This window comes from Rhinoderma darwinii, chromosome 7, assembly GCF_050947455.1.
Source record: "Rhinoderma darwinii isolate aRhiDar2 chromosome 7, aRhiDar2.hap1, whole genome shotgun sequence".
NCBI lineage: Eukaryota > Metazoa > Chordata > Amphibia > Anura > Rhinodermatidae > Rhinoderma > Rhinoderma darwinii.
The window spans coordinates 113,920,461-113,939,365 of NC_134693.1; the positions used below are offsets into that span (position 1 = coordinate 113,920,461).

The 18,905-nt window shown below is 42.3% G+C and overlaps 1 protein-coding gene across 1 annotated transcript in view; it reads right to left on the reverse strand.

Moving 5' to 3' along the window:
- Window positions 1–18,905, reverse strand: part of LOC142658107 (sodium- and chloride-dependent GABA transporter 3) — a 169,901-nt gene that overhangs the window by 69,418 nt on the left and 81,578 nt on the right. The window contains exon 6 of the mRNA XM_075833854.1: window positions 4,141–4,273. Coding sequence (XP_075689969.1) covers window positions 4,141–4,273 — 133 coding nt within the window. The remainder of the gene's footprint in view (window positions 1–4,140; window positions 4,274–18,905) is intronic.

An 18,905-nucleotide genomic window follows, 5' to 3' on the forward strand; every position in this document is an offset into this window, starting at 1 on the left:
TAAAGCAAATATCCTGTATCACTAATGTTATATATATAGGTTGAGATAAGCAGCACTCTGCGACAGATTCCAACGCGGTAATGGGTGCAAGCAGGTAATCCAGATCCGTGGATTATAAAGCAAACTAAAGAAATCCCACAGCACTCCGATGGTTCCAAAAATGTGTGTGTGATTTATTCAGTCAACAGCTGCAACGTTTCCGGACCTTTTTGAAGCATTGACTGAATAAATCACATACTTTTTGGAACCATCGGAGTGCTGTGGCATTTTTCGATAGTGTATATATACAGATATATATAGATAGTGTCATCAGACCAAACAGTAGGTTTAAGAGAATGGGTTTTGGTAAGACAAACTGTGGAAGCGGTTTTAGCTGCGAAGTGGGAACTAATTCCATATTAATGTCTATGGATTTAGGATGGGATGTCATAAAAGCTCCTGTAGGTATCCCAATATATTTTTCCATATAGTGTGTGTGTATATATATATATATATATATATATATATATATATATATATATATATATATATATATATATATATATATGTACTTCTTTGCTGAAAATGATCAAGAGAGTTACGTATATTCTCTAGATAATACGGCTGGACAGATATTTACTATCTACTCTGAAAGCTAAAAAACGAATTGCCTTGTTGAATTCAAGACAAATTGTGGTGGAATGCACAATCCTTACAAGGCATAGATTGGCATACACGCCACAATAGGAAACTACCAGCGTTTTACCAATTAGAAGGTTTTAACTGGGATTACCATGGTTTTAGCACTTTTTTGTGTTTGTTCATCGATCATTTCAAGACCTGCAGTCTGAGCTTGGACCTATAGGTCTTCCTATCAATGTTTAAAAATGTGATGTTTGCGTATAAATATTGCGACATCATGAGATATCTTAAAAAACATGGAAGATGGCTAAGCGGTGGCTGTACATTTGTGTGCCATTTATTACTAGGCCCTTTGTAGATTTAGAAGAGATGAAGGTGCAGTACATAGAGTAGACATCAGCAGAAAATACATCAATAACCAAGGTACTGTAAGATAATGTCAAATTGCCCTAGAATTAATCATCTCATTACTAGAGTATAATGAAGTGGGAATCAATTACAGCACAATAGAAATATCACAAACCACTGAGGAACAATCACTGAATGTGCTGACGAGTATTTCATTACTCTGATGCCTCATGCACACGACCGTTGCGCCACTCGGGCCGTTTTTGACGGCATCCGAGTGGCACCCGATAGTCTTCACGGATCCATTCACTTTAGCGGGTGAATTGGGTCCGTGAAAAATGGTCCGAGTCTCCGATCCGAAGAAAGATAGAACATGTCCTATCTTTCCTCGGATCAATGACGGGACTCGGACGGCGCACTCGGTCATGTGCATGAGGCGTTATAAAGAGCATTTCCACTGATCAACAACAATAGTCGTAACAGAAGATGAAAAAATACTGACAAAAAGTTACGTAATTCTCTGCACTATGTCCATACTTACTGAACCTATACAACATACACATAATGAGGAAATAAAAAATGGCAACCATACTTTTGAAGGAAATATCATGCATTTTCAAAAATGTCTTCATTAAAATAAAAGCAAAAATACCCTTGCTGACCTTAACATATCAAGTCGGAGACCTCTAGACAACCCTTATCTAATAAGACATATTGCCAACTACATATTTTCTTTTCAACCCTTTCTCTCCCAGTACCTATTGATCTTTATTTTTATATAAAAAATGAACTTGGCAGGTATGATACAATAAAAATTCTCTATGGGTCTCTGGGAAAATGAACAAGACAAGTCACTGCCCAGATCTCAGTAGATTCTGTCTGGCCCCAAAAGTATTGAGGACTTCCACCCAAAACATAAAAAGTAGTCAATGTTTTAGATATTGGCATTGTCCTGTTTTGTTGGGACGCCAATTTTAGAAAAAGTAACAACAGAAAGTGAAGTCACTATTGGGTTAGTTTCTGTGTAAATTGTCACTATTTATTGATTGGTTGTTGAGAAGATGAATGGCTGCACTTCCTGCTGTCACTTTTGCTTTAATACCACAAAAAAATAAAAATGCAAATACCTCTAAGTAAATTATCGCTCCAAAGTCCCTTTAAGTTCATCACAATCATGATCATTTAAAGGGTTTGTCCAGTCCTAAGAAATTGATGGCCCATTCTCTGGATAGGCCATCAATATCTCATCGACTCCCGGCACTCCCTCCGACCAGCCGTTTTTAATCAATTTCTTCGGACTGGACAAAACCTTTAAGACATGTAAATGAAGACAGTAGAAACTAACATCAAATCTTCATGGTCAAACTGAGAGTCAATTCTGTGGTAAATAGTTGTGCTAAAGCAAAGGATGATATAGAAGAAGAATATTTCAAGTGCAAGTAACTATTTCATAGTGGGTTAAAAAAAAAATCTGACATGAAAAATGTGCGTCATCTGCCTGTCAATAAATCAAGTCATTAAATAAGTACAATCACATTTTGAAAACCTAGGTCAGAACTTTAAGGCCTCATTCACACGACAGGGTTTCCCGTCCGGGTGCCGGCCGCTCATAAATCAGCCGGCACCCGGCTGCATTAGGAATAATAGACCCCTAATGGGGCTATTCACACAACCGATTTTTTGACGGCCGGGAGAACCGGCCGTCAAAAAATAGGACATGCTCTATTTTCGGCCGGGTACCCGGCCGCCCGGCTCCCATAGAAGTCTATGGAGCCGGGTAATACACGGCCATCACCGGAATGTGTCCCGAGTGATGGCCGGGTTTTCCGTGGCTTGCGCTCTATCTCCTCCTCCTCACAGCGCAGAGTGCATGTGAGGAGGAGGAGTTGATGGCATTCGGACGAATGGCTATGCTGTACACTGTGTGGCAGGGCCGGGGTGTACAGCAGGTGGAAGGGAGCGCTGTGCTGGCTCCCTTCCCCTGCTTGTTAAAAGCGCCCTGGCCCGCAACACCTTCCATGGCGCCGCTAGCAGCTGCTGCGGCTGCTACTACTGTAGCGACGCCACTATAGCAGAGCAGGGAGGTATCTCCCCGCTCTGCTATGTGCTAGCTCCATTTTAGCTCCCTGAAGGAGCGGAATCCCCGTGTGTTTGGGGATTCCGCTCCTGGACAGAGCGCTTGATGTCTCTGTCCATATCTGGGCAGTGACATCAGGGGAAACTCCTGAAGCGGAATCCCCGAACACATGGGCATTCCCCTTCAGGAGTTGCCGCTGATGTCACTGTCCAGATCTGCCCGGCCCGGAACGGATGCAAAACTTTATGCAAACCGGCCGGGCAAAATGGCCGATTTTACCGGCCGAAACTCGGGCTCGGGCGGGACCCGGTCGTGTGAATCCCGCCTAAGGGTTTTTCCAGTCTAAGTGACAGCATATAACTAGGATACAATATGCTGTCACTTGCCGATCAGTGGCTCTTTTTGAATTGTTTCCTGCATAGCCCCTTTATTCTGATTATCAATGGGGTTCTATAGGCTCAGACCCCCACAGTTTAAACATTAGATTAGGCCATCAGAACCTGTCACGTCAAACATGTGGTCCGATCTGCAGGCAGCATAATATAGAGCAAGAGGAGCTTAGCAGATTGATATATAGTTGTGTGAGAAAAAATACAGGATAACCTGTAGTGTCTAGTGGGCGGTCCTACTCAGTGATTGGCTGCTATTTCAGTATTCATACTCAAATGGGGATTGCTGTCAATCAATGGTTGAGACCGCCCACTGGACTCCTAAGCCCCCACTGAGCAGGGATTTAAATCAATAAATTACAAGTTATCCTGAATCTTTTTTCCCAAAACTATGCATCAATCTATTAATCTCCTCCAGATCTGTAGCACGCTGCCTGCAGATAGCACACCATGTTCAGTTTGACAGGTTTCCTTTAAGCACTATTGCTTAGCCTTGTATTCATTTTTAGATATATATCAATGACATTATTTACAGTATATAATTTTAGGATTGACTCAATAATTCAAAAAATTATGGTAAGAAAAATCCAGATGTCAGAAAAACTCAAATGTATGTCAAGCAATGAGTTAAAGCTTTTATTTCTCCTGAAGTTAGAAAGGTTCTTGCTGGATATATACTTAAACAAAGAATAATTTCAATCTAACCTTCCCAGTGGATTTTGTCCCCTTCCAAATGCAAAAATAGCAAACAGTCCATGCAGCAAGGAGACAAAGTGCTAATTCCCAGCGGAGGTTTCCAATATGCTCAATTCCATCTGATATGCCTAAAACACGGCGCCTATAAAGAAATAAACACATTTATTTATAAAATAAATAAGATATATTTAAACAATAGTTTTTTTTAAAAAAACAACACATTTTAAACATAAACTAAATCGCATAGAGAATCAACACATCATGGAGTGCTGTACATTCATCATAAATAATTAAAGGGATCATGTTACAAACAAAATCACCTGCAGTATGAGGCCCACAGTTGGAGCTCGTTCCTTTCAATAAATACCTGAACAAATGCATATTTACTCACTAGGCATATTACATTATTGTATATCATGCAATAGAGAGCAGAAAGAAATGTCACAATTCATTGACAATGTTCTGCCTTCCAGATAATCATCTTTGAGTGAGTGTTCCATTTCTTCAAATCAAGGGCTTTCATCTCTGTAAGTTCAGGATCACACACAGTTTTGAAGCAGTTTTTGGTGCAGTTTTTGGAAAAATGAATAATGTTACTATAAAATGTTTAAATACTGTTGTCATCCATAACTTAAAGGGGTTTCCCCACAAACACATGTATCCCCTATCCACAGGATAGGGGATACATGTGTGATTACTGGGGGTCTGACACTTTGGGACCCCCAACGATGAAGAGAAAGAGGGACCAAAAGTTCCCTGAAGTGCTCTATGAGAATGGAGCTCTGGTGCGCATGCTTGACCAGCGCTCAAATCATTTATATTGAGCTGCCGGAGAAAGCGGTCCCGAAAGTTCCATAGAAATGAATGGAGCACTGGCTGAGCATGCGCACCATTCTCATGGAGCACTTCGGTCAACTCTCGGTCCTCATTGCTGGGGGTCCCAGCTGTCAGACCCCAGCCATCAGACGTGTATCCCTTATCCTGTGAATAGAGGATAAATGAGTTTTGTGCCCAAAAAATATTGCCACACAGAACTCACAGAAAACCACTATGCATTCGCTAAATAATACCATTATACAATTCCCAAATAATACCATCATTAAATGGGTTTTCCCATGAAGGACATTTATGACCTATCCACAGGATAGGTCATAAATGTCAGATAGATGTGAGTCCCACCTCTGGGACCCGCACCTATGTCTAGAACAGGGTCCCCTAAACCCTGTTCTAGCTTTTTGTGGTCACATTACCTCCCGTCCACTTACTGATTACATGGTCAGGAGTTACGGAAACAGCTTAACTCACTGAGCTACACTGTTTCTGTAACTCCCATAGAACTGAATAGTAGTTATGGAAACAGCATAGCTCGCATGATACGCTGCTTCCATAATTGGCATTCACTACTATGGGAGTTACGGAAACAGCGTAGCTAGCTCAGCGAGTTACGTTGTGTCCGTAACTCCCGACCATGTAATCAGGAAGTGGCCCGAAGGCAGCGTGAGCACAAAAAGCTAGAATGTGGGACCCGCATCTATCTGACATTTATGACATATGCTGTGGATTTGTCATGTGTCCTTCACGGGAAAACCCCTTTAAGTGCTACAATGATACTACTAGAGTCCCCATACAGTACTCAAATAATAACATGTAACATCAATAATAGAGCCATAGGCAGCCCATACAATAGTCAATAATAATGTAAACGTGAGCTTATTTTCACTACTTACACTGGATACAGAAAATTACTCTCACATAATATAACATTAATTGACTATATCATTTAAAAATAATTTTCGCCAATACATACAAAAACATAATTTGGATGACAGATTCTCTTTAAAAGTTTAACTTTGTTGTACACCAAGTGCATTTATGAAGCTAAAGTGTTTTTACTCATATTAGATAGTGGGGAAATGTCCAAGTGTATTGCAACTGTTACAACTTGGTTACCCATGAATTTATGCACTGTAAGTGTACCCTATGATCAAAGGTGGACTGAGAGTGGTCTGGACCCCTTGGCATTAATGGACACCCCTGGGCCAACAACCATAGTTATAAAACACTTGAGTCAGGTTAACACAATACGTTTGAACATATCGTTTTGTGTGATGTATCATTTGTATTTCACGTAAACATGGATGTATCTGACTCAGGGGATGTGGACTTTTCTGACATTGGCCTATAGGGCCTATAATTGGTTCACCCCTGCCTATGATATCTTTAGATCTGTTTTTTGATGTGGCCTTGTTTTTCTGACACAGCTAAGACCTATCAAACTGAAGTCAAGGGATCCTGTTAGCTTTTAAATTGTATAAGGCGGTGATGTCTCTATAAGACTATCTAAGATGATTGTATGTACACAAGCTCATACAGATGGAGCAAACTTTAACTTGATACTTATCGTGTTAAATACAGAGTTTCCGCAAACATTACATTGATACTTATCTCAACAAAAGCCATTGTAAAAGTCAAGTTAAAGTTTGCTGCAACTGAGTATTTAAAGGGATTGTCCCAAAATAACTTATCACCTATTCACAGGATAGGTGTTAAGTGTTTGATTGCTAAGATCCTCACCGATTACGAGGATGGAGGGAACCCCCAGTGATTAAATACGTATCACCTATCCAATGGATAGATGATAAGTTGTTATGGTAGGGCAACCCCTTTAACGCATTGTCAAGTTAGAGTTTGCTACATCTGTGCAATGCTTGTGAGAAATGATAATGTTTTCTAGTTTTGTGCCAATTTAAATTTAGCTATAGTTATCTACATCAAGTGAAAAAATCCAATACGTTGTACATGAATGCTGCATATTTCTGGATTTTTAGCATTAGAAAAAGGCCAGTAGTCACGCTGAAAGCTAAGTTATTCTGAAGTTGCATTAGTGTTTTAATGTAGTTTATGTCAGTTCTGATTGAGTTACCATGTTGTGCATCACTGCGTATAGCTCAGAGAGGGGTCACTTAGAACCAAATGTTTCCGATTCAATCAGCATCATTTTCCTTCTTTTTTCCCTCATCTTTGTGAGAAAAGCAAAACATTCTTTCAGCTCCTTATTTTTTTCTGTTTTGTTTTTGTTTTTTTTCATTTAGGTGGTAAACATAAAAAATCAATTTTCCTATAATTTATGCAAAATGAGTACACACATTGTACATTTAGATCTTTGTGCATGAATGAAAACATAATTTAATTATCAAATGTCTCCTTCTATTTATGACTTTTTCCTACACTTTTATTCTCTTACTTTTGTTTTTGAGTTCTCCCCTACACACTTTGAGAATATTATCTGTTGTCCCTCATAATAGACAAATTATATTATTGGTAACTCAATAGTATATACTTAAAGATGTTTTCCCATATTTCTATTTCCAGCAGTCCCATAGAAAATGAATGGAGCGGTGGCCGACTATGCGCAGTACTGCTCCATTCATATAGGGCACACAGGGGTGGGCAGGTAAGCCCGTTCTCGGGATCGGTGGTGGTCCCAGCAGTCCGACCCCCAACGATCAGATCTTTATCACCTATCCTGTGGATAGGGAATAATCGATTATGGGAAGACCCCTTTAACTCTCATATATCCTAGATTCTCAATCTGTGGTACATTTACTCAAAATGGGTAGAAACCATAGATCTGGGTGTGCTCTGTCCTCATACTGAAATGATCATAGTTTTTGGAGTACTTTGACGTAATTGATTTGAGTAATAGGTACAGTACTTGGCTTAGAAATGTTGAGAAAGACTGCCTTATATCAAATGGGTATATAGGACTTCCAATCTATAATGTCCAATAGTAAATACTGTGTAACGTCTTTAGCATCCAATTGGGACAAGGGGTAGAAAGGGTCAATTGGACATGGGGTCTGAGCGGTGGTGTGTACCAGGCAATACCAGTCGGTCAGATCATGCTAGGCCTTGTTGTTTTGCAACAGCTGGAGAGCCAGATTGAAACCGGGTGTATTCCAATGCTTCTCAAACAGTTGTTCATGAGGTGCATGGTGAGGTGCAGCTGAAGAGAAAAAGTTTACGGACGTGGTATATGCTGCATATGGTTTTCTTTGGTTGCATCGATCTCCGGTGTATCACCATAACGGATTCTTTTTGTGCTAATTTAAAAGTTCTACTGAGTTCAAGAGACAATTTGTAAGATAAATTGAGGTTGACAAAGTTCAGCATGGACTATGAGCAAAGATTATGCGAAGGCTACATTAAGATGAAGGTAGCCAACCACGGACGTGAAAAACTTCAGTCTTTCACGTCAGAGCTGCACCCGTGACGGGCGCGTTATCACCCATCCCCATAGACCAGAGTCTATGGAGGGATGAGTGAAGCGCAAAAAAAATAGGACATGTCCTATTTTTTCACGGACCCTTCACACGCTCCGTTGAAACAACCGTCGTGTGAACTGCCCCATTGAAGTACATGAGTCCGTGTGACGGCCGTTATTTTATCGGCCGTCACGTGGACTACAAATACGCTCGTCTGAATGAGCCTTTAGGCATCACTGGGTTCTGGCTGATAAGGTCCCAGCTCATATTTCATGAGCTCTTGGTATTTGGCATCATTCTTTGATTCTATTGGCAATACCTAGAAAATTATACTCTGGTTGTAGATCCCTTTTCCCATTTGAGGATTTTTATGCACTTCTAGACATACAATAAAACAGGAGGTGGATACACCCGTGGGAAAACACTTCTCTGGACCAGACCACAGTTTGGCAGATTTAAAGGTACTCATTCTGAAGGGTCATTTTAAAAACAACAGAGAAAGAAAAATTTGGGAATTCAAGATGATAAAATTCCAGTCATTGACACAAGGCCTCAATCTAACACCAGGATTTATGAGCCACTACATGGACACACGTCACATCCCCCATCAGACTGACTCCAGATGCCTTAACTCCTAAGTCATCACCCCTATAACCTCAGTTTTATTGCCCCGGCTTATCTTAATGATGTATCACCTCATGTACTAATTGTCTTTGTGTAACATCTAAATGTTGTGCTTTTTTCTAAGTCATTCATTTGTAAACTGCCTGAAGAAGGAGCCTCTGTGCTCTGAAAGCTGCATATAGAACTTTTATGGTTAGCCAATAAAGGTATCATACCTATTATACTTTTGTCTTTTTTGACACAAAAGTATTTAACATTTCATATGCACTTCTTGAAAATTTCAACTCAAAATCATGCTGCCTTTACTCTTTAGGCAAGGACTTCTAATAGAATTTGGAACTTGACTGTGGTATTTGCATTAAAGAGGCTCTGTCACCAGATTTTGCAACCCCTATCTGCTATTGCAGCAGATAGGCGCTGCAATGTAGATTACAGTAACGTTTTTATTTTTAAAAAAACAAGCATTTTTGGCCAAGTTATGACCATTTTCGTATTTATGCAAATGAGGCTTGCAAAAGTACAACTGGGCGTGTTGAAAAGTAAAAGTACAACTGGGCGTGTATTATGTGCGTACATCGGGGCGTGTTTACTACTTTTACTAGCTGGGCGTTGTGTATAGAAGTATCATCCACTTCTCTTCACAACGCCGAGCTTCTGGCAGTGCAGACACAGCGTGTTCTCCAGAGATCACGCTGTGTCGTCACTCACAGGTCCTGCATCGTGTCAGACGAGCGAGGACACATCGGCACCAGAGGCTACAGATGATTCTGCAGCAGCATCGGCGTTTGCAGGTAAGTCGATGTAGCTACTTACCTGCAAACGCTGATGCTGCTGCAGAATCAACTGTAGCCTCTGGTGCCGATACGATGCAGGACCTGTGAGTGACGTCACAGATCTGCCCTGCCAGAAGCTGGGCGTTGTGAAGAGAAGTGGATTATACTTCTCTTCAGAACGCCCAGCTAGTAAAAGTAGTAAACACGCCCCGATATACGCACATAATACACGCCCAGTTGTACTTTTACTTTAAACACACCCACTTGGACTTTTGCAAGCCTCATTTGCATAAATATGAAAATGGTCATAACTTGGCCAAAAATGCTAGTTTTTTAAAAATAAAAACGTTACTGTAATCTGCAATAGCAGATAGGGGTTGCAAAATCTGGTGACAGAGCCTCTTTAAGTGCGGTTACACAATGTGGGGTGATAAAACCTCCCTTGCATTCAGAGTTCCAGTTCATCTTAAAGGAGTTTGTTGGGGTTGAAGTCAGGGCTTTTCTTCAAGACCAAACATATCAAACCATTTTTTTCATGGACTAGGGTTTGTACATGGAGGCAATGTCATGCTGAAACAGGAAATCCCCTTCCTCAAACTATTTGAGCATTAGAATTTCCCTTTGGTGGAAGATAGGGTTCACCCAAGATCCTTACTTCCCCAGTATCAAACATTGCAGTTGGCAATAAAAATTCAGACAAGAATATTTTTCCACCTAAAAATAATAGTTGAAAAGTTCACTGAGGTTTTCATTGTGAATTCTTCCAATTTGTGTCAATGGAGATGCTTGCGGTTATGGATCTCTCAGCAATATATACACTTCAAAGAATATACTCACATTGGTAGCCATTTTATTACTCTAAATGAATCTAAAAACAATAAATACAATTTTTTTATACAGCTCCCATGCAGACCTTTGTGTCTCCATGGTTACAGACTACAAACAAGTCCTGTTTATACCTGATCCTACAGATATCTACTACTCTACTAACATTGCCCCCTTTTCTTGCTAATTTACAGACAGTAGAAGAATGGGCGGATGTAAGGGACTAACATAGAGTTTGTAGCCTGTGACTATGGAGACATATAAGTCGGCATAGGAGCTGTATACACAAAATAGTAGATTTTTTTTGTAATCAAGACTATATGCACAGTTGATTATTATTATTATTTATATTAGATCCATTGAACCAATAAAAGAATTGTCACACATGAGTAAAGACCCTTTAAGGTTAATGGGCCACATCTTGCTTTGGCTATAATAATTTTTTTGAGATCTATTTTTTGTGTGTCTAGACAAATTTCCAATAATAGACGCAGTTTATTCTGTTTCTTTCAAGTTTGTTGTACACCTTTAAACTGAATACTGTAGCAAATTGCAAGGATAAGATAGGTTTTGAAAGCTGTGTGGTCTTGTTATTTCACTTTCCGAGCGTGCTGTTCTCAAACTGTCTCTCGTATGTTGTTCCCAGCCGCTTGAAGGGCTTAGATTTCTCCTGGGAAAAAATGCTTTGCTAACTGGGTTTTTCATTTGTAGCTAAAAAACATGTTTCTCAAGAGCCCATGCAAACTGGGGAACAATGTAATGGGGATTTCTGTACAATACATCGGAGGGGATTCTGTACATTTATGTTTTCACACATTATTAGGATGCAATATTTAATCTTGAGAACAGAATTTAGAGGGACGGCAGAAAGTCAGCGCTGAGCAAATTGAAAACTCCATAGAGTGCAAATGCCAAGACAGTTTGTAACATTTAATTTGAAGGCATATTACATAATACATTCGTTTTCGAAGTAGGGAACAGAACAAGATGACAAAGGAAGGTTTTTTTGAAGCTATAAAAAATGTTCTCTGATAAAGTTAGAATTGTTATTTTTCCTCATTACCAACAGTATATATTTGTGCGAGTGGAAGGGCTTGTTCACACAGTTCAGCTCTGACGTAAGTGGTGCAGTTGTAACACATTACAAAATAGTTTTTGCTCTGATTTTTGCAGCATTTTGTTATTTAAAGGAGAAGTTCTAGGAAATGTTTCTATGGAGAAATGCATACAAATCACATGAAGTTTGACTTTAATCGGAGAAAAATTCTACACCAAGAGTATTCTGAAATGTAAAAAAAAATACAACATGCTGTGGTAAACACGGATTGCACTTAAATGCAAAAAAAACATTATGATGAAGACAATAATAATAACAATAATAAATATGATCATCATCATTATTATTAAATTATTATATTTTCCTATTTACTTCCTGCTAACATCTTCACACGAAAAAATAAATAAATTCGGAAAAAGTTTTGTGACAGGTTTCCTGATAACAGTAACATGTACTACAGACAGGGCCGCCATCAGGGGGGTATTAGGGGTACTACTGTAGGGGGCCCGGCCAAACATAATTGAAAGGGGGGCCCGGCAACTGCCGCGACTTGCCTTTGTTAGAAAAAAACAGGCCCCTGCAATGGGGCCTGTTCTTTTCACCAAAGCAATGTCGTGAGCTGCGGGCCCCCCTCTCATCAAACACCGCTGTGAGCTGCGGGCCCCCCTCTCATCTAACACTGCCGCGAAACACCGCGCGCGACCGCAAGCGCGCGCCGGCGCGCTCGTTACCGCAAACGAGCGCTCACGCGCGAACGACCTGGGGAAGGCTGGAAAGCAACCCGCTCGTGCCCGCCGCCGAGAGGGATGCGGTGCGCACGCACCAAAAGTACAGCGACCAATCAACTGGGAAGAACAGAAGCGCACAGTCTAATTACCTGCTGGCCCGCCTCCGACTCCTCGTCCTCCTCCTCCGCCTCCTCGTCCTCCTCCTCGGCCTCCTCGTCCAGCGCCTCCTCGTCCGACTCCGCCTCCGCCTCCTCCTTCTTCTCCTCCTCCAGAGCGTAGCTGCGTAAGGAGAGGGGGAGGAGTCCAGTTCTTGCGCGACGGCAGGAGTTCTTCGATCCCCGCAATTTTCTGGAGCCTGGAGGTGAAGGACGACATCTGGACCGAAGACATCGCCTGACGAGGACTGGAGAGGGAGCAGCTCTTCTGACACAGTGAGTAAAGTGTCTGAAAGTGCTGTTTATGTATGGCCCTGTTCACACAGAGTATTTTTGCAGGCCAAAAAAATCTGCCTCAAAATTCCTTAAAGAATTTTGAGGCAGATTTTGACCTGCCCACACTATCTTGCCGCGTTTTTTGCTGCGTTTTTTGCCCTCGGCGATTGAGGACAGCAGACAAAAAACGCAGCGAAAAATGCATTTTCTGCCTCCCATTGATTTCGATGGGAGGTCAGAGGCGGAACCGCGGCAAGAAAGGACGTGCTGCTTTTTCTTTTTTCCGCGACTGGCTCCCATTGATTTCAGATTAAATCAATGGGAGGCGGTTTTGGAAGTTTTTTGGTGCTGATTCTGACGCAGTGTCCGAGTCAATATCAAGGCCCAAAAACTCTGTGAACTGGGCCTTATTGTTAGGGCTTATTCAGACGAACGTGTAATACGTCCGTGCAACGTGTGTGATTTTCACGCGCCTCGCACGGACCTATGTTAGTCTATGGGGCCGTGCAGACTGTCAGTGATTTTCACGCAGCGTGTGTCCGTGTGTCCGCTGCGTAAAACTCACGACATGTCCAATATTTGTGCATTGTTCGCGTATCACGCACCCATTGAAGTCAATGGGTGCGTGAAAGTCACGCCCAGCACATGGAAGCACTCCCGCAGCCGTATAAACTATGAATGAAAACAGAAAAGCACCACGTGCTACAAACATCCAAACAGAGTGTCATAATGATGGCGGCTGCGCGAAAATCACGCAGCCACGCATCATACGCTGCTGCCACACGGAGCTGTTATGGACCTTTTGCATGCGCAAAACGCCACGTTTTTTGCGCACGCAAAAATCACACGCTCGTGTAAATCCGGCCTTAGGGTAGGAACACACTAGGCATGAACACTGCGGATTTTATGCAACACATTTTATTGTGGAAAATCCGCAGCGTATCACAGTCACAGCCGAGTGGATGAGATTTGAACAAATCTCATCCGCACGCTGCAAAAATAATGGACCTGCAGTGTGGCTTTTTAGGCCGCAGCATGTCAATTTATGCTGCAGAATCGCCACTCGTCTGGTGCGGAAATGTTGCGGTTCTGCCGCAAAAATCACAAAAGAGAAAAAAAAAAGGCACTTTTTTAAATTGATAAAAAAGTTTATACTTACCCCGGCCGTAGTCCTGGTGACGCGATCTTCTATTCTTAGCGCAGCTCCTGGAGCTGCTGCCGGTCTCTAAATAGGCAGTTGGTCCAGTAGAATTTGGAATTATTTTTTTTTGTGAACCAGCTTAAAAAAATACAAAACTTTTGTGTTAGGGCCTGTTCACATCACCGTTCGCTTCCGCTCCGGGGTTCCATCTGAGGTTTCTGTCGGGTGAACACCGCAACGGAAAGTGAAAGTGATAGCACAGCTTCCGTTTCAGTCACCATTGATCTCAATGGTGACGGAAACATCGCTAATGGTTTCCGTTCGTCACCATTCCGGCTGGTTTTCGGACGGAATCAATAGTGCAGTCGACTGCGCTAATTGTGACGGAAGCTGTGCTGTCACTTTCACTTTCCGTTGCGGGGTTCACCCGACGGAAACCTCAGATGGAACCCCGGAGCGGAAGCGAACAGTGATGTGAACAGGCCCTAACACAAAAGTTTTGTATTTTTTTAAGCTGGTTCACAAAAAAAAATAATTCCAAATTCTACTGGACCAACTGCCTATTTAGAGACCGGCAGCAGCTCCAGGAGCGACATCATAAGGGACACACTAGGCGGATATGCTGAGAAAAACTCCACAGCTTATCGCGGGAGCCGCAGGGAATTCTGCAAGCAAAACCGCACCAAGTAGTGGTGCAGGTTTCGTGAGGCATGTCCGCTGCGGGAATCCTGCAGGGAAAAAAAAGTTTAGACTTCCCCCGGCCGTAGTCCTGGTGACGCATCTCTCTCTTCTGAACGTAGCCCCGCCTCCTGGGATGACGCTGTAGACCATGTGACCGCTGCAGCAGTCACATGGGATGAAACGTCATGACAGAAGGCTGAGCTGCGCTAAGACTAGAGGATCGCGTCACCAGGACTACGGCCGGGGCAAGTCTAAACTTTTTTATAAATTTAAAAAAGTGCCTTTTTATTTTTTCTCATGTGTGATTTTTGCGGCAGAACCGCAGCATTTCCACAACAGAGGAGCAGCGATTCCACAGAATACATTGACACGCTGCGGCTTAAAAAGCCAAAAGCTACACTGCAGGTCAATTTTTTTTGCAGAGTGTGGATGAGATTTGTTCATATCTCATCCACTCTGCTGCGACTGTGATACGCTGCGGATTTTCCACAATAAAATGTGTTGCATAAAATCTGCAGTGTTCATGCCTAGTGTGTTCCTACCCTAAGGCCGGATTCACACGAGCGCGTGCTATTTGCGCGCGCAAAAACATGGCGTTTTGCGCATGCAAAAGTTCCATAATAGCTCCGTGTGTCAGCTGCGTATGATGCGCGGCTGCGTGATTTTCGCGCCATCATTATGACACTCTGTTTGTAGCACGTGGTGCTTTTCTGTTTTCATTCATAGTTTATACTGCTGCGGAAGTGCTGGGCGTGATTTTCACCCACCCATTGACTTCAATGGGTGCGTGATGCGCGAACAATGCACAAATATAGGACATGTCGTGAGTTTTACGCAGCGGACACACGGACACACGCTGCGTGAAAATCACTGACAGTCTGCATGGCCCCATAGAGTAACATAGGTCCGTGTGAAAATCACGCGCGTTGCACGGACGTATTACACGTTCGTCTGAATAAGCCCTAACAATAAGGCCCAGTTCACAGAGTTTTTGGGCCTTGATATTGACTCGGACACTGCGTCAGAATCAGCACCAAAAAACTTCCAAAACCGCCTCCCATTGATTTAATCTGAAATCAATGGGAGCCAGTCGCGGAAAAAAGAAAAAGCAGCACGTCCTTTCTTGCCGCGGTTCTGCCTCTGACCTCCCATCGAAATCAATGGGAGGCAGAAAATGCATTTTTCCCTGCGTTTTTTGTCTGCTGTCATCAATCGCCGTGGGCAAAAAACGCGGCAAGATAGTGTGGGCAGGTCAATATCTGCCTCAAAATTCGGTGCGCGGTTCCAGGCGGTCGCGGGTGCCCATGCGCAGGAGTTTGCGGGTGCGCGCGATCGGTCGCACGGGCGGCGGTGTTTGACGGCCCCATGACGACCCCCATGCTACCCAGGGCCGCCATCAGGGGGGGTATTATGGGTGCTGATGTGAGAGGCCCGGCCAAACCTAATTGAAAGGGGGGCCCGCAGCTCACAACATTCTTTTGGTGAAAAAAACGGGCCCCATTGCAGGGGCCTGTTTTTTTTTCTACCAAAGGCAAGTCGCGGCAGTTTGCCGGGCCCCCCTTTCAATTAGGTTTGGCCGGGCCTCTCACATCAGTACCCCTAATACCCCCCCTGATGGCCGCCCTGGGTACCATGATATAGTGCTGGACGGAGTACCGTTAACAGGCGGTGCCACGGTAGGGGGGCCCAAAAAATTTAGCTGTAGGGGGCCCTGAAATTCCTGATGGCGGCCCTGACTACAGATTACAAAACACTAGTGTTTCACCTACTGTAGTTTGCCTACGTAAGGGTCTATTCACACTTTGGTCATACGCCAAACTTATCCATGGGGCCCCATTCACCTGACAGATACCCAAAGAGTGTCCTTTTGGGATCAGTTGGGACGATATACATCCGTATACTTTTTTTTCAACTCTATAGAACAGTATAGTGGAATACACTATACCATAGAGCGATATCTCGTAAAAAAAACAACCTTATATGGTATACTTTTTTTTTTTCTACAATGTAATTCTATGGCTGATGTATGTCTATACATAGTGGCATACATCAGAGGCTTATGTCAGAGATATAAGTCAGAAAATCCTCTTGATGTACAGCTCTGATGTATGCTGTGAACGCAGTGTAAATAGACCCAAACTTTTATATTATGCTAGAGATGGGGCAAGTTAGACAGTCCCAGTCAAAATTCAGATGGCCTGTTACAACACATGCACAGAATTGGTTTATGGATTCTTAGTGAGCCACATAATAGGACCAATATAAGTCCTTTAGGCTCTACTGTATCGCCATACGCCTCCAAATTTAGATGGAAGCATACGGAGGTTCTTTCTGTTGGATTCCATATGGTGTGTTCTATCCAATGTAGTATTACTGGGGCATGGCTTCTAGCGGAGAATATGTGCCATATGAAAGAAGCACCATATGACGGAGCACAAAGTGCCTACAGTCCTACAGGGATTCCATGTGTCTCCATACAGGCTCCGTGCGCACGGTTCTCTCGTCCATACTCTCCAACTCAAATGAAACCTATAATCACAGCTAAATAGTTCTAATGTTTTTGATTTCCTGCATTAAACTCTATGACTCATAACGAAATTTAATTCCATATATTGGCCTAGGAAATTGTTGTTTTATAAATATTAACTACTTGCTTTCCAAAGGCAACTCCATTATAAGGGTATGTGCACACACACTAATTATGTCCGTAATTGACGGACGTATTTCGGCCGCAAGTAGTGGACCGAACTCAGTGCAGGGAGCCGGGCTCCTAGCATCATACTTATGTACGATGCTAGGAGTCCCTGCCTCTGCGTGGAACTACTGTCCCGTACTGAAAACACGATTACAGTACGGGACAGTTGTCCTGCAGAGAGGCAGGGACTCCTAGCATCGTACATAAGTATGATGCTAGGAGCCCGGCTCCCTGCACTGTGTTCGGTCCGGTACTTGCGGCCGAAATACGTCCGTCAATTACGGACGTAATTAGTGTGTGTGCACATGCCCTTAGGGAAGACTGATTGAAGAATAATTTCCTTTACAAATGTTTTTATATATGAAGCCATATTCATCATCTTTGCAGTCATGTGAAAAAGTAAAGGCACACCATGTAAAGTTTATTTTATAACATGTGTGGACATATCAATATTTGATCTTCATTTAAAAAGTATATAAAGATAAAAAGCGATGTAATTGGTCATAAGGCCTCATGCACACAACAGTAATATGCATTATAGGAGGGCCTATACTGTACCATTTTATACAGAGGCATACAAAGGTTTTTTTTCTGGCGGATTCTGTACAAATCTTACAGAAAGCGTGGCATACTCCATCAGATGCCGTATGTACTGAGGTATTCTTACCTAGGGAGCCATATGGCCACCGTGTACTCATGGCTCTTCAAAAAATGAATCAAGAAAGTATTTTAAATCATCATCAAAAAAATTGAACATAATTATTTCCACTGTCCAAAAAAAATAGTCTTTAAGTAGAGATTTCAAACTTCTGCCAACTTGGCGAGGCCGTCCAAGAAAGTTTAGCCCAAGAGCAGTACACAACATGCTAAATGAAGTCTCTACGAACCCAAGGCTTTCATCACAGGACCTACAGAAAGCTCTCGCTACTATTGGTAGTACATGAGTCTACCATTAGAAGAAGCTAAGACCTAAATAGAAGGGATCCCAGGAGGAAAAGTTTGCTATCCAGAAAGAACAGAAAGACAAGCATAAGCTACGTGACCGGGGGTGACGGTGGTTGCCATGGCAGCTCAGGGGGCCTAATGAAGGCCCCCAGGTCTGCCTTGTCACAGGGCAGAACAGAAGCCTGTAAAAACGACAATGCACTGCGATACATTAGTATTGCAGTGTATTGAACCAGTGATCTGACGAATAAAAAGTGTAAAAAAAAGTTAACGTTTTCAGTAGTGAAAAAAATAATCTTAAAAGTTCACAAAAAAAAAATATATTCCCATTTTTTTCAAAAGTAATGTAAAAAATAACCAAAATTCGTATCGCTGCATCCATAAAAGTCTGAACTATTAAAATATAGCATTATTTAACTCGCATGGTGAATGTTGTAAAAAGAAAAAAATATAAAACGCCAGAATCGCTGTTTTTTTGGTCAACTTAGCGGTAAAAAGAAAGTAATAAAAAGTGATAAAAAAGTCATATGTATCAAACTTGTACCAATAAAAACCACAGCACGTGCCTCAAACAATAAGCCCTGACACCACTCAATCGACAAAATAATA